The 13339-nt window shown below is 36.7% G+C and overlaps 1 protein-coding gene across 1 annotated transcript in view; it reads right to left on the reverse strand.

Annotated features, from left to right (window-relative positions):
• LOC115510631 (WD repeat containing planar cell polarity effector) overlaps positions 1–13339 on the reverse strand; it is a gene marked incomplete at its 5' end in the record, with an annotated part of 394777 nt that overhangs the window by 21067 nt on the left and 360371 nt on the right. Inside the window, one exon of the mRNA XM_032592776.1 lies at positions 10062–10141. Within this exon, the coding sequence (XP_032448667.1) occupies positions 10062–10141 (80 nt within the window). The remainder of the gene's footprint in view (positions 1–10061; positions 10142–13339) is intronic.

Raw genomic sequence — 13339 nt, forward strand, 5'->3', positions numbered from 1 at the left:
GAGAGAGAGAGAGAGAGAGAGAGAGAGAGAGAGAGAGAGAGATTGTGTGAGCAGGAGAGGGGCAGAGGGAGAGGGGAAAAGAATCTCAAGTAAGCTCCACGCCCAGCATGGAGCCTGACGTGATGCTCCATCCCAGGACTGTGAAATCATGACCTGAGCAGAAATCAAGAATCAGATGATTAACTGACTGAGCCACCCAGGCACCCCATTTATTTCTTTTAAAATTTATTTCTTTAAAAAATGTTTATTTTTGAGAGAAGGAGATAGAGTGTGGGTGGGGGAGGGGCAGAGAGAGAGGGAGACACAGAATCTGAAGGAAGCTCCAGGCTTTGAGCTGTCAGCACAGAGCCCTACATGGGGCTCGAACTTATGAACTGCAAGATCATGACCTGAGCTAAAGTTGGATGCTTAACTGACTGAGCCACCCAGGTGCCCCCTTTTTAAATTTCTTAAGTCAGTGTTTTGTAGTTTTACGTGTATAAGGGTTTTACTCCTTGGTTAAATTTATACTTAAGTATTTCTTTTTTAAAAAATATTATTGTAAATGGAACTGTTTTTTAAATTTCCTTTTTGGTAGGTGGTTAATACATAGAAATGTAGTTGATTTTTTTTTTTTTAATTTTTTTTTCAATGTTTATTTATTTTTGGGACAGAGAGAGACAGAGCATGAACGGGGGAGGGGCAGAGAGAGAGGGAGACACAGAATCGGAAACAGGCTCCAGGCTCTGAGCCATCAGCCCAGAGCCTGACGCGGGGCTCGAACTCACGGACCGCGAGATCGTGACCTGGCTGAAGTCGGACGCTTAACCGACTGCGCCACCCAGGCGCCCCAAAATGTAGTTGATTTTTGTATGTTGGTTTTGTATCCTGTGTTGTTACTGAATCCATGTACTCTGTTTTTTGTGGAGTCTTTAAGGTTTTCTACATTTAAGATTATGTTATTTGCAAACAGGTAGTTTCACTTCTTCCTTTGCAATTTGGGTGCCTTTGTTTACTTTTTGTTTTTAATTGTTCTGCCTTATACTTTAAGTACTATGTTGAATTGGAGAGGGCGGAAGTGGACATCCTTGTTTTAGAAGTTAAATGTGATGCTTTCAGCTTTTCACTGTTGAGTACGATGTTACCTGTGGCCTTTTCATAAATGGCCTTTATTGTGTTGAGGTGCATTTGTTTTAGTACTTGATTTGTTGAGAGTTTTTTCTTTCTTACCATGAGAAGGAGATGAATTTTGTCAAATGCTTTTCCTACGTGTACTGAGATGATTATGTTAATTTTATCCTTTGTTCTGTTAAATGTGGCATGTCACATTTACTGATTTTTCTATGTTGAACCATCCTTGCATTCCAAGGATATGATTCTTTTAATGTGCTCTTGAACTAAGTTTGCTAGTATTTTGTTGGGGATTCTTGCAACTATGTTTGTCAGAGATGTTTGACTTGTAGTTTTCTTTTCTGGTGTCTTTGTCAGTCTTTGGTATCACAGTGGTGTTGGTCTCATAGAATAGGTGGAAGTGTTCCCTCTTCTTTGACTTTTTGGAAGTGTTTGGAGAGGACTGGTATTAATTTTTTTGATGATTGGTAGGATTCACCTGTGAATCCATCTGGTCCTGGACTTTTCTTTGTTGGAAGGTTTTTAATTACTCCTTTACTTTTCTCATTTGCTATTGGTCTGTTCAGGCTTTCTGTTTCTTTTTGATTCAGTCTTGGTAGGTAGTATGTTTGTAGGAATTTTCCTATTTCATGTAGGTTTTTCAAGTTACTGGTGTATAATTTTGATAATAGTCCCTTATGATCCTTTTTATATCTGGGGGATCAGTTGTAATGTCTCCTCTTTTGTTTCTGTTATTATTTGATTCTTCTCTCTTTATTTCTTAGTCTACCTAAAGGTGTGTTGACTTTATATTTTCCCAAAAGAATTCTTAATTTCATTGATTTTTTTAAAAATGTATTCCTATTCTCTATTTCAGTTCTAATCTCTATTCTTCCTTCTGCCAACTTCATGATTAGCTTGTTGTTGTCTAGTTCCTTGAGGTATAAAGTTATGTTGTTTATTCTACATTTAAAAAAAAAGCTTACTGCTATAGCCTTGCTTGTTAATACTATTTTTGCTGCCTCCAATATGTTTGGATATATTGTGTGTCCATTTTTGTTTCTTTAGAGATATTTTCTTATTTTCCTTTTGATTTCATATGTGACCCAATAAATGTTTGAGTATGCTTTTAAAGTTTTGAGTATTTGTGAATTTTCTCATTTTCTTTTTATTATTCATTTCTTTTTATTTTTCTTTTTGATTATTGGATTTTCTTTTTTTTTAATTTAAATTTTAGTTTGTTAATATATAGTACAATATTGGCTTCAGGAGTAGAATTCAGTGATTCATCACTTACTTAAAACACCCAGTGTTCACCACAACAAGAACTTTCCTTCATATCCATCACCCATCTAGCTCAACCCTCATCCACCTCCCTCCATCACCCTTAGTTTGTTCTATATCATTAAGAGTCTTGTGTGGTTTGCTTCCCTTTCTTCTTCTCTCCCTTCCTATATGTTCATCTGTTTTGTTTCTTAAATTCCACATATGAGTGAAATCATATGGTATGTGTCTTTCTCTGATTGACTTATTTCACTTAGCATACTACATTCTAGCTCTGTCCATGTCACTGAAAATGGCAAGATTTTGTTCTTTTTCATGGCTGAGTGATATTCCATTACACATACATATGTATACATATATATGTATGTATACATATATATATATATGTACAAAAATATTTTCTTTTTCCAATCATCAGTCAGTGGACATTTGGACTCTTTCTGTTGTTTGGCTATTGTTGCTAATGCTGTTATAAACACTGGGGTGCATACACCCCTTCAAATCTGTATTTTTGTATCCTTTGGGTAAATACATAATAGTGTCACTACTGGATTGCAGGTTAGTTCTATGTTTAGGTTTTTGAGGAAACTATACTGTTCTCCAGAGTGGCTGCACCAATTTGCCTTTCCACTAGTGGTGCAAGAGGATTCCCCATTCTCCACATCCTTGCTAACACCTGTTGTTTCTTGTGTTGTTAATTTTAGCCATTCTGACAGGTGTGAGGTGATATCTCATTGTGTTTTTGATTTGGATTTCCCTAATGATGAGATGTTAAGCATCTTTTCATATGTCTGTTAGCCATGTGGATGTCTTCTTTGGAAGAGTGTCTGTTTATGTCTTTTGCCCATTTCTTCACTGGATTATTTGGTTTTGGGGTATTGAGTTTGATAAAGTCTTTATAGATTTTTAGATATGAACCCTTTATATGATGTGTCATTTGCAAATATCTTCCCCCAATCTCACTGGTTGCCTTTAAGTTTTGTTGATTGTTTCCTTCATTATCCAGAAGCTTTTTATCTTGGTGAGGTCCCAGTAGTTCATTTTGCTTTTGTTTCCCTTGCCTCTGGAGATGTGTCTAGTGACAAGTTGCTATGGCTGAGGTGAAAGAGGTTGCTGCTGCTTTTCTCCTCTAGGATTTTGGTATTTTCCTGTCTCACATTTAGGTCTTTCATCTTTTTTGAATTTATTTTTTTGTATGGTGTAAGAATCAGTAATCAAAAATCTTCCAACAAACAAGAGTCCTGGGCCAGATAGCTTACCAGGGGGAATTCTACCATATATTTAAAGAAGAATTAATACCTATTCTTCTCAAACTGTACCAAAAAACAGAAATAGAAATCTTCCAAACTCATTGTATGAAGCCAGCATTACCTGTTTCCCAAAACCAGACTAAGTCTCCACTAAAAATGAGAATTATAGGCCAATATAATATCCCTGATGAACCTGGATGGCAAAAATTCTCAACAAGATACTAGCAAATCAAATTCAAGAGTACGTTAAAAGAATTACCATGATCAAATGGGATTTATTTCTGGGCTGCAGGACTGGTTTGGTATTCACAAATCAATTAATGTGATACACCACATTAATAAAAGAAAGGATAAGAACCATATGATCCTGTCAATAGATGCAGAAAAAGCATTTGACAAAAATACAGCATCTATTCTTTTTTAAAAAAGTTTTTTAAATGTTTATTTTTGAGAGAGAGAGAGAGAGAGAGAGAGAGAGACAGAGCATGAGTGGGGGATGGGCAGAGGGAGAAGGAGACACAGAGTCTGAAGCAGGCTCCAGGCTCTGAGATCTCAGCATAGAGCCAGATATGGGGCTTGAACCCACGAATGGTGAGATCATGACCTTAGCTGAAGTCAGATGCTTAACTGAGTGAGCCACCCAGGTGCTCCTAGCATCCATTCTTAATAGAAACTGTCAACAAAGTGGGGATCACTGGAACACACCTCAACATCATAAAGGCCATATATGAAAGACCCACAACTCATATCATCCTCAATGGGGAAAACCTGAAGAATGGACCTATAATGTATTATGCTAAGCTCAAGCCTTTCCCCTATAGTCAGGAACAAGACAAGGATGTCCACCCTCACCATTACTATTTAACATAGTACTGGAAGCCTTAGCCTCAGCAATCAGGCAACAAAAAGAAATAAAGGGCATACAAATTGGCAAAAAAGAAGTCATACTTCCACTATTTGCAGGTGACATGATACTCTATGTAGAAAACCAAAGACTCCACCAAAAAATTGCTAATACATAAATTCAGCAAAGTCACAGGATATAAAGTCAACGTGCAGAAATCTGTTGCATTTCTATCACCAATAATGAAGCAGCGGAAAGAGAAATCAAGGAATCAATCCCATTAACAATGCACCAAAAACAGTAAAATACCTTGGAATAAACCTTACTAAAGAGATAAAAGGTCTGTACTCTGAAAATATAGATTTATGAAAGAAATTATAGAGGACAAAAAGAAATGGAAAAGCAATCCATGATCATGGATTGGAAGAACAAACTTTGTTAAAATGTCTACACTACTCAGTGCAATCTACACATTAAATGCAATCCCTATCAAAATACCACCAACATTCTTCACAGAGTTAGAAAAAACAATCCTGAAATTTGTATGGAACCACAAAGAGCCAGATAGCCAAAGCAGTCTTGAAAAAGAAAAAACCGGAGGCATTGTGATTCTGGATTTCAAGCTATATTACAAAGCAGTAGTGATTAAGACAGTATGGTACTGGCACAAAAACAGATGGGAACAAGAGAACAGAATAGAACAGATGGAAACAATGGAACAAAATAGAAAACCCAGAAATGGACCCACAGCTATACAGTCAACTCATCTTTGACAAAGCAGGAAAGAGTATCCAGTGGAAAAAAAGACTGTCTCTTGAAATGGTGTTGGGAAAACTGGATGGTGACATGGAGAAGAATGAAACTGGACCACTTTCTTATACCATACACAAAAATATTATTACTTTCTAATTTCATTCCATTGTGATCAGAAAAGATATTTAAAATGATTCCGGTCTTTTTAAATTTGTTAAGACCTGTTTTGTGAACTAGTATGTGATCTATCATGGAGAATGTTTCATGTGCACTTGAGAAGAATGAGTATTTTGTTTTGGGGTGGAATGTTCTATATATGTTCAGTTTCCATTTTGTCTATAGTGTCATTCAGTTCTGCTGTGTTACTGAATTTTTGTGTGTGTAGATGATCTATCCATTATAGAGAGGTGGGTATTGAACTATACTACTATTTTATTACTGTCTACCTCTCTTTTCATATTTGTAAATGTTTGCTTTATATGTTAATATGTATTGACAGGTATATAGTTGATGTTGTGCACATGTTTATTTATAATTGTTAAATCTTCCTGGTAAATTGACCTTTTTATTGTTATGTAATGTCCTTTGTCTCATGATAGTTTACCAGTTAAAGTCTCTTTTGTCTATTGTAATGACTCCTCTCTTTTGGTTACCTTTAGCCACCCTTGTACTTTCAGGTATGTGTATTTTTAAATCTAAAGTGAGTGTCTTGTCTTGTAGACAGCATATAGTTGAGTCTTTTTAAATTTTTTAATCCATTCAGCCATACTATCTTTTGATTGAGGAATTTAATCCATTTACATTTAAAGTAATTACTGTGATAGGAAAAGACTTAATATAACTATTTCATTAACTGTTTTCTGTTTTGTAGTGATTTTGTTTCTTCTTCAACTTGTCTTTCTTTATTTGATGATTGCAGCAGCAGCAGCAGTATTCTTTGATTCTTTTCTCTTTATCTTTGGTGTATCTATTGTGCCTTTTGTTTTTGTAGTTACCACTGGGCTCACTTCAAACATTTTCTAGTTAAGGCAGTCTGTTTTAAGCTAATAACAACTTGATTTTACTTATGTGCAGAATGTGTACACTTCTCTCACATAAACTTTGAGTTGATGTAGATTTTACTTCTTTCTATGTTGTGTTCCATTTTAGTGGTGATAGTTATTCTTAGTACGTTGGTCTTAATTTTTGTATACTAGTGTTAAAAGTGATTTACATGCCACTATTAAAGTATATCCTTTAACAGTGACAGTTCATATGCTTTTATGTTATTGTTTACTTTTTTTTGTTTGTTTCAAACTGAACTCCCTTTAGTTTTTATTGTAAGGCACATCTAGCATAATATACTCCCTCAGGTTTTGTTTGTATGGGAGACTCTCTCCTTTATTCTTAAAATACAGTTTTGTCAGGTAAAGTATTCCTGGTTTGTACTTTTTTTTTGTTTCAGTGCTTTGAATATATCATCCCGCCCCCCCCTTTTTTTAGAAAAAGTTTTAATGTATATTTATTTTTGAGGGAGAGAGAGAAAGAGTGTGAGTAGGAGAGGGGCAGAGAAAGAAGGAAACACAGAATCTGAAGCAGGATCCAGGCTCCAAGCTGTCAGCACAGAGCCTGACATGGCTGAACTCACCGTGAGATCATCACCTGAGCTGAAGTTGTACACTTAACCAACTGAGCCACCCATGCACCCTTCATCCCTCTCTCTTTTGACTTACACAGTTTCTGTGGAGAAATCCACTGATAGTCTTAGGTGCTATTCCTTGTTATAGTCCCTTGGTGTGACAAGTCATTTTCTTTTGCTGCTGTGAAAATGTTTTCTTTTTACTTTAGACAATTTACTTGAACCTCTTTGGGAACTTTTGGGCTTCACAAATTTGGATGTTCATTTTCCTGCTTATATTTGAGATGTTTCAATCACTGTTTCTTTAACTTTTTGGTCTCTCTCTCTCTCTCTCTCCTGGGACACCTATAGTGTGAGTATTCGTTCTTTTAGGGTATCATATTAAGTCCCATAGGGTTTCTTCACTTTTTCACTTGTTTTTTTATGTTTATTTTTGAGAGGGAGTGGGAGTGGGAGAGGGGTGGGGGAGGGCACAGAGGTTCTGAAGTGGGCTGCATACCAACAACAGAGAGCCTGATGTGGGGATCGAACTCATGAACCATGAGATCATGACCTGAGCTGAAGTTAGACGCTTAACTGAATGAGCCACCCAGGCACCCCTCATTCTTTTCTTTTTTGTTCTTTTAAATTTGGAATTTCAAATGACTTGTCTTTGAGTTTGTTGGGGTTTTTTCTGCTTAATTGATTCTGCTGTTGAAGTTAATGGAATTTTTAGTTTTATCATTATATTCTTCAGCTCCAGATTTCTGGTTTTTTTTTTTTTTAATAGGTTGGTTTTTGTTTGTTTTTGAGCTTCATCATTTTGTTCATGTATTGTTTTCCTAATTTTCTTTAGTTATCTGTGTTCTCTTTTAGCTCATTGAACTTTTTTCCTTTTAAATTTTTATTTATTTTGAGAGAGCAAGCAAGTGGGGTTGGGGCAGAGAGAGAGGGAGAGAGAGAATCCAAGCAGGCTCCACACTGTCAGTGCAGAGCCCGATGCAGGCCTCAATCTCATGAACTGTGAGATCATGATCTGAGCTGAAATCAAGTCAGAGGCTTAACTGACAGAGCCACCCAGGTGCCCCTCACTGGGCCCCCTATCTATCTATCTACCTACCTACCTACCTACCTACCTACCTATCTATCTACATTGAGCTTTGTAAAGATGATTTTATTTGGAATTCTTTGTCAAGCAGTTTGTGGATTTCCATTTCTTTGGCACTGGTTACTAGAACTTTTTGTTTCCTTTGGTGGTACTGTGCCCACTTCTTTGTGACTTTATAGCCTTGCACTGGTGTCTGTGCAACTAAAGGAGCAGGGACCTCTTCCATTCTTTACAGAGTGTTTTTGGCAGGTAAAGACCTACTCCTGCAGGTCCCCAGATAGACAAGCCTGCCTCCAGGATTGCAGTGGAGCAGAACCAGGGCCAGGTCATGGGGCTACTTCCTGGTCTACAGTTAGGTTACTGGTTGGCTGATTTATCATTGGGGGCATCATCAGGCATAGCTTGTGCTGCTTGCCCAGGTGGAAAGGCTACTTCTGAGTCCACAGTTAGCCCGCCTATTACTTGGGACATAGATTGGCATGTCTCTTCCCAGGTCCCTAGGTGGACCAGACTGGCTGTGGGATCACAGTTGAGCAGTTGGAACTGAATATGGGGTTGCTTCTAGGTTTGCAGTTGGGTCTGTAGTCAGTGGGCCTATTAGTGGGGTTACAGGCACATGATGACATTCCTGCCAGGCCCGCTAGTGTAGATCCATGTATATGGGGTGATAGAGCTGCTCCTAGGTTTGTGGTCAGGTCCTGGGGCAGGGGTATGCTTTCTCAAAGAGTCCTCTGTCTTGGGCTCCATTGTGCTCTTGCAACTTTCTTCCTGGATTTTGAAGCCCCCACAATGGTACTTATGTTTGTGGATAGTTGCCAAATTGGTGTTTATGGGGAGGGGGGAATGAGGGCTGGAGAGCTATTCTGCCATCTTGCTAGTAACCATCAACTAGCTGCTGGCCTTGTTGAATACTATAAACTCCACATTTTTCTTCAAATTCAAAAGAAACAAAATTGAAAAATACCATTTCTTTCCTACATAGAATCATGTATCTTTAAACTACTAATGCCAAAAACATAGCTCTAAATTGTTTATTCAACTGTTCATCCTTCATGAGAACCATTCCATTGAAATTTTTATTTTATAGATGAGGACAACAAAAGAATTGAAGTAATAGTATTTTGGGTTGGAGTTGGGACCATACATAGGCCTTGTGGCATATCCTTGGTAGACCTCAGTTTATAAAACAACAGCAGTAAAGTAAGTGCTATATGCCTGGCACTATACAATACTTCTTAGAAGTTCTTTTTCCTTCCTGTCCACTTGCCTCAGAAGTTGCTCTTATGCACTTCTTTCTCTGGGCTATGTAGGAAAAAAAACCCCAAAAATGTCATAAAAAGTCTCTTAACTCCACATGCCTCTCTTGTCCTTCTCCATATCCTTTTTTTGTTCCAACTTCGGCATTTCAAAGTTTCAAAGACTTTAGTTAAGCAGAAATAACCCATTTTCAGGGAGAAAGGTAAGAAAATAAATAGGCCAAACTAAGATTCATCTTTAGGGGATAGTGAAAAGGGAACATAGTCTGAACATTCAAATATTAACTACTTTTGTCTCTTCACACACAGTCAACTATGTGTTATTTGTACTTTCTTTTTCTATAAATGCTCACACAGTTTCTTCTACATGTTGAAATTCTTTGAAGGCCATCTGCTCAGCTGAATATCTTGGCTAGAAGTGATTGCTCTATTACCTCCTCATGCTTATTTGGGGTAGCACTTGTAGTCTAACTTACTGTGTACATTTCTTTCTTACTAAATTAGGTAAGAATGAAGCCATTTTTCTCAGTGACCTTCAGAACCTGTCTTATCAAATTGTAATCTCTAAGCCAGAAGTATACACATCACTGGCAGCTTGTTGGAAGGTCAGAATCATGGGCTCTACTCAAGACCTATTCAGTGAGAACCAACATTTTAAGAAGATCCCCAAATTTATTTGTATAATCATTATAATTAAGCCTTTGTTAAAATAAGCTGACTTAGTATTTTACACTATATTTACCAAGAACTGTCTTATAACACACCAACTAGAAATGCTCAGGGATTTCTTAGTTTTATTCATTTACTGGAAGCTCTTGCCAGCCATAATATTGTTATTCTGTTACGCTTTAAATACTTTGAGTAACTTGGATACCATTACCTTCTTCATTACAGGTCTTAGTCATCAAAGATTCAGCACAGGTGTCTTTTTCAAGTTCATTTCTTCTGTCAAGTACTTGTCTGTTGTTTTTTTTTAATTGGAAAAAGGATTAAAAAGAAAATTATAGGGTTAATATGTCATAGAATTTTTTCAATTTTCCCATCATTAAATAATTTACAGGACATTTTTGAAGAGCAATTAAATTCAAATTTAAGATACAAATAAAATATTTTACATACACAATTTTCGAAAGAAGTAGTGGAAACAAAATGTGACATTTTACTGGGGTATTACAGGATTAGAATGGATGGTAAAAATTTACTATTAAATACATTTTATTTTCCTGATTTTAAAAGTAATTTATTACTACAGAAAAATCCAAAAAAAAACACAAAGGAAAAAAACAATAACATAATTCAGATTTCCAGAGTTCTCATCTGGATAATTAGCTTCTATATGTAAGCATCTTTAAAAAAAATTTTTTTTAATGTTTATTCATTTTTGAGAGAGAAAGAGAGAGCGTGCGAGCTGGGGAAGAGGCAGAGAGAGGGAGACACAGAATCCAAAACAGGCTGCAGGCTCTGAGCTGCCGGCACAGAGCCCGACACAGGGCTCAAACTCACAAGCCATGAGATCATGACCTGAGTCGAAGTTGGACGCCCAACCAACTGAGCCACCCAGGTGCCCCAAGCATCTTTTTAAACAAAGCTGAGATAATACTATCTTATAAAATTTTATATAGCTCTCATATAGTTTTTGTTACATTTTGTATGTAAATTATTACACATTAAAATGGACTATTTTTTTAAAAATGGACTTTTAAAGATGTAGGTTTTAGGGGTGCTGGGTGGCTCAGCCAGTTGAGCATCTGACTTTAGCTCAGGTCATAATCTCATGGTTTGTGAGTTCAAGCCCCGCCTGGGGCTCTGTGGTGACAGCTCAGAGCCTGGAGCCTGCTTCAGAGTCTGTGTCTCCCTTTCTCCCTGCTCCTCCCCTGCTTGAGCTCTGTCTCTCTCTCTCTCAAAAAAATAAAATAAACATTAAAAAAAAAAGATGTAGATTTTAGGGGCACCTGGCTGGCTCAGTCAGAAGAGCATGTGACTTTTTGTTTTTTCTTTTTAAAGTTTATTTATTTGAAAGGGGGAGTGGCAGACAGAGGGAGAGAAGAATCCCAATCAGGCCCTGCACAGTCAGCATAGAGCCCAATGTAGGGCCGGAACTCACAGACCATGAGATCATGACCTGAGCGAAGATCAAGAGTCAGAGCTTAACTGATTAAGCCACCCAGGCACCCCAGAGCATGGGACTCTTGGTCTTAGGGTCATGAGTTTGAGCCCCACATTGGATGTAGAGATGACTTAAAAATCTTTAAAAGAAAGATGTAGATTCGATGAATTTAACAGATGTATAGATTTGTGTTACTGCTATCACAATCAGAATAAAAATAGTTTCAGCATGTGGAAAAAAAACTCCCTCATACCTAACAGTCACACTTTCACCTCTATTAGTAAGCCTAGGAACCACTAATTTTGCTAGCTTGTCATTTCATGTTCTTAACAGTATCCTTTGAAGAGCAAAAGTTGATGAAGTCTAGCTTGTCAAATTTGTTTTCTTATGGATTGTACTTTTAGTGTCAGTTCTGAGAATTCTTAGACTAATACCAGATCATGAAGATTTACTTAAATGTTTTCTTTTAAAAGTTTTATAGTTTTACATTTTATATTTCGATGTATGATACATTTAGGGTTAACTTTTTAATAAGGTGTGAGGTTTACTTTGGGGCTCATTGCTTTTATACATAAGATGTCCAGTTGTTCTAATACCATTTATTGAAGAGTATTCTTACTCCACTGAATTGCATTTGTACTTCTGTCAGAAATCAGTGGGGCATATTGCATAGGTTTATTTCTGGATTCTCTGTTCAGTTTTATTCTGTCAATCTGTCCTTTTGCTAATACCACGATTTTTTGATTAGTATAGATTTAGAGAAGGGCATGGCAAACCATAGTCCATGGGAAATTAAAGTGATGCCCATTTTTGTAGATAAAGTTTTATTGGAACACACCCACACCCATTTATTTCCATAATATCAATGGCTGCTGTTTTATTTTAACAGCAGACTTAAGTAGCTGTGACAGGGATTGTATGATTTGCAAAACCTAAAACATTTACTAAATGACCCTTTATAGAAAGTGTTTGCTAGTTCTTGCTTTAGAAAAAATCTTAAGATCATGCATGATTTTTCCAACATTATTTCTCTTCTTCAAAATTGTTTTCAGTATTCTAATTTCTTTGTCCTTTTATATAAGTTTTAGAATCAGCTTGTCCATATCTACACAGAATCTTTCTGGGATTTTGATTAGAATTGTTTTAAAACTTTAGATCAATCAGAAGACAACTGATATGTGTACCATATTGAGTTTTTCAGTCCATAAACATGGTATGTGTCTCCATTTATTGTGGTCTTCTTTGATTAGTGTAAGCAGTATTTGAACCATACTTTAAAACTCTCTCAAAACAAAGTCCAGGAACAGATGGCTTCACATTTGAATTCTACAAAACCTTTACTTTTTCCCCCAAGTTTTATTTAAATTCCAGCTAGTAAAAATATAGTGCAATATTTGTTTCGGGTACAGAATTTAGTGATTCATCACTTATATACGACACCAATGGTCATCACAAGTGCCCTCCTTAATACACATCACCTCTTTAATCCATCCCTTTGTCCACCTAGTAACCATCAATTTGTTCTCTCTAGTTAGGAGTCTGTTTATTGGTTTGCCTCTCTTTTTTTCCCCGTGTTCATTTGTTTTGTTGCTTAAATCCACATAAGAGTAAAATCATATGGTATTTGTCTTTCTCTGATTTGTTTTGCTTAGCATAGTACTCTCTAGCTTTATTCACATGGTTGCAAATGGCCAGATTTCATTCTCATTTATAGCTGAGTAATATTCTATTGTATATATATGCCACTACTTCTTCATCAGGTGAAGGACATTTGGGCTCTTTCCATAATTTGGTTATTGTTGATAATGCTGCCAGAAACATCGGGGTGTATGTATCCCTTTGAATTAGTATGGTTTTATCCTTTGGGTAAATACCTAATAGTACAATTGCTGGATCATATGGCAGTTCTATTTTTAACTTTCTGAGGAACCTCCATACTGTTTTCCAGAGTGGATGTACCAGTTTGCATTCCCAACACTGCGGAAGGTTCCCCTTCTCCACATCCCCACCAGCATCTGTTGTTTGATGAGTTGTTCATTTTAGCCATTCGG

Source organism: Lynx canadensis, chromosome A3 (genome assembly GCF_007474595.2).
Source record: "Lynx canadensis isolate LIC74 chromosome A3, mLynCan4.pri.v2, whole genome shotgun sequence".
NCBI classification, from domain to species: domain Eukaryota; kingdom Metazoa; phylum Chordata; class Mammalia; order Carnivora; family Felidae; genus Lynx; species Lynx canadensis.